The sequence below is a fragment of the Zalophus californianus genome, chromosome 5 (genome assembly GCF_009762305.2).
Source record: "Zalophus californianus isolate mZalCal1 chromosome 5, mZalCal1.pri.v2, whole genome shotgun sequence".
NCBI lineage: Eukaryota > Metazoa > Chordata > Mammalia > Carnivora > Otariidae > Zalophus > Zalophus californianus.
Genome location: NC_045599.1, coordinates 129786458 through 129789498, shown reverse-complemented (window position 1 = coordinate 129789498; position 3041 = coordinate 129786458). Strand labels below are relative to the sequence as shown.

General features: G+C 39.9%; 1 protein-coding gene across 1 annotated transcript; it reads left to right on the top strand.

Annotated features, from left to right (window-relative positions):
* Positions 1–354: 354 nt before the first annotated feature.
* On the top strand, positions 355–1414 carry LOC113929307 (ribosome biogenesis protein NSA2 homolog). The gene has a single exon (XM_035727722.1). It carries the CDS (start codon positions 459–461, stop codon positions 1239–1241), a length of 783 nt encoding a protein of 260 aa, XP_035583615.1. The 5' UTR covers positions 355–458; the 3' UTR covers positions 1242–1414.
* Positions 1415–3041: the final 1627 nt, after the last annotated feature.

The window sequence follows — 3041 nt, the reverse complement described above, 5'->3', positions numbered from 1 at the left end:
TGAAACAATTCTGTTTTATAAAAATTTGAGCTTTCATTTTTTAAAAAAAAAAGGATGGAGCATTGCAAAGTTCACAAGGAGCAAATGGTATTTGAAGCCCTGGACCTCTTTGAAAAGTCTCCCCAGGAGCAGGGCAGATAGGCGCCTGCCAGGACGTTAGCGATACCATCCTACTGTGACGTTAATAAGATGAAGGATGCAAGTACAAAAAGCCACAGTAATTATAGAGGGAGGTAAATACTTTTTTTATTTCACGGACTGTCTCTCCATGTAGCCTGCACCTTAAGGCAAGAGTTTTGTTATACTAAATGTACATGTTAATTAAACACTTTTTAAGAATGTTGCCCTTCTTTTCCGTCGCGGCTTGCGTGGAGTCAGTTCGCGGGTCTGGGAGACCCGAAAATTGAGAGCTTCTTCGCTCCCCAGCAGCTGCATCCGACGGCCCTGCGGCCGTCACCATGCCACAAAATGAATATATTGAGTTACACCGAAAGCGATATGGCTATCGTTTGGATTACCATGAGAAAAAAAGAAAGAAAGAAGGTCGAGAGGCTCATGAACGTTCAAAGAAGGCAAAAAAGATGATTGGTCTGAAAGCTAAGCTCTACCATAAACAGCACCATGCTGAGAAAATACAAATGAAAAAGACTATCAAGATGCATGAAAAGAGAAACACCAAACAAAAGAATGATGAAAAGACTCCACAAGGAGCAGTACCTGCATATCTACTGGACAGAGAGGGACAGTTCCGAGCTAAAGTACTTTCCAATATGATTAAACAAAAACGAAAAGAGAAAGCGGGAAAATGGGAAGTTCCTTTACCCAAAGTCCGTGCCCAGGGAGAAACAGAAGTATTAAAAGTGATTCGAACAGGAAAGAGAAAGAAGAAAGCATGGAAGAGGATGGTCACTAAAGTCTGCTTTGTTGGGGACGGCTTTACTCGAAAACCACCTAAATATGAAAGATTCATTAGACCCATGGGCTTACGTTTCAAAAAGGCCCATGTAACACATCCTGAATTGAAAGCCACCTTTTGTCTGCCAATACTTGGTGTAAGAAAGAATCCTTCATCCCCACTATATACAACTTTGGGTGTTATTACCAAAGGCACTGTAATTGAAGTGAACGTGAGTGAGTTGGGCCTTGTGACACAAGGAGGCAAAGTTATTTGGGGCAAATATGCCCAGGTTACCAACAACCCTGAAAATGATGGATGCATAAATGCAGTCCTGCTGGTTTGACAGCAGTTTCAGAGAAGTAATTCCTTATAATTACTTAAGATTACACACCGATCAGGAAGACCACCATTACTGTGGTGGTTCTGAATACTACCAAACAGCCTTACGTGTCTACAGTCATCAAGAGAAGTATTTATTCTATTGTGAAAAACATTAAAATAGACATTTATTAAAATTAAAAAAAAAGAATGTTGCCCTTCACTAAGAGGTCAGAGAAGGACCATCACAGGGACAAACCACTGTCAATTATATAAGATATGTAAAAATGCCTGATCTCTACAGCTCCTCATTTTTTCATTCTGCCTTTCAAGAAAGTTGTTTTGCCACCAATTTTCTGAACACCTGTCACAAATGCCAATGCCAACTGGTTACCAGAAACGGCATGCAGACAAAAGGGGTAAAAGCCTAACTGGACCATTTTATGTGTACCTGGAAGTAAAATAAGAGATATGGAAATAGAAGACAGCCATGGAACTCCTACAACAATTATCTGGCTCTTACATTGATTCTCTTCTGCAGGAAATTTATGTCAGAAAAGAGACAGAGACAACCCTGGCAATCAGCCAAGTGTGAAATTCTGTATTTAGTCATTCTAAATTGTCACAATAATCACATGATTAGTTAGCTTAATATGGTTTCCTGAATATGTAACTGAGAAGGAAAGAAGTCAGTTCTGATTTGCTGAATCCATGAACGTCTGAAATTCTAAAATGAAGTTCTTGTGCAGAATCTTGGCATGAGTGTATTCCCTAAATGTATCAAGTGAGAAGTATGGGGATTGTCAGGAAGTAGGGATTTTTTTGCAAAAGGAGCAGGCATATATTTAGATCCCTAGTTGCTTTAACTAATTGGTGTGGAGTGAAGTAAATTAGTGGTCCTAATGCAGACAGTTCAAAGCCTGATGATATGGGAGCACATAGGTTATGATCTGATTCTATATAATAGTAGTGTGCCCTAGATGCCCTAGATGTTAGATATAAAACAAGCATGTGTCCCCAACCTTAAGAAGAACCACTTCCAGTTCACTGTTTCAACCCTCTGCATCTATGATTCACTTAATATTGCCTGCTTTCCAGAGCTTAAGAAATAGGATTTTTTTTTCCTTCAATGACAGAGAAAGGCTGAGCCAGAGATGTAACCTGATACAGTTAATAAGTGAAAACAGGGCTAAATATACCATAGACTCTCTCGCACAATTCTTCAGGAATGTGCTCTGTGGTTTACAATTGCTTCAAAGAGTCAAGCTCACAGGAGAAAAAGTGTGGGGGTTACACTCAGGGAAAAGAGGTCAAAGGGAATGCCATTCTTAGGGCAAGTTTCTTATTTCACTCTTACTGCAAGGAAAGCACATCTACAGTATGCAGACAAAGAGTATGTCTTTAGAATTTAAAAAAAAAATAGAATTGGAAAAGAAAGCAGTGGTCACCTAATCCAATCCCTCCCTGTGAGCTGAAAATGACCCTAAAACATCCAGGATTTTATAGCACTTATCACCCCCTGTGATGAAGAGCTCTCTGCCATAAACAAACTCGAACCATTTTTGGACAATTTTAACTATGAGAAAGTGTAACCTTTTACAGAACAAATATCTGCCTCCCTGTGGCTACTCTCCATTGGTTTATTCCCTGGACTTCATCCAAATTGCTGATAAAAAGTACTGAACAGGGCAGGGTCAGTGGCCTCCCTCCAGATACGCAATGATCACTTGGTCAACATTCATTGCTTAATCACCTGAGGCTCACCTAATTGTACTGTCCTCTGTGTGAAAGCAACTCCCTGAAATTCTTGAGCTTCAGGGTAACA

Excerpts from the sequence above, each read along its gene's own strand:
- LOC113929307 (XM_035727722.1), top strand. The coding sequence starts at position 459 with ATGCCACAAAATGAATATATTGAGTTACACCGAAAGCGATATGGCTAT.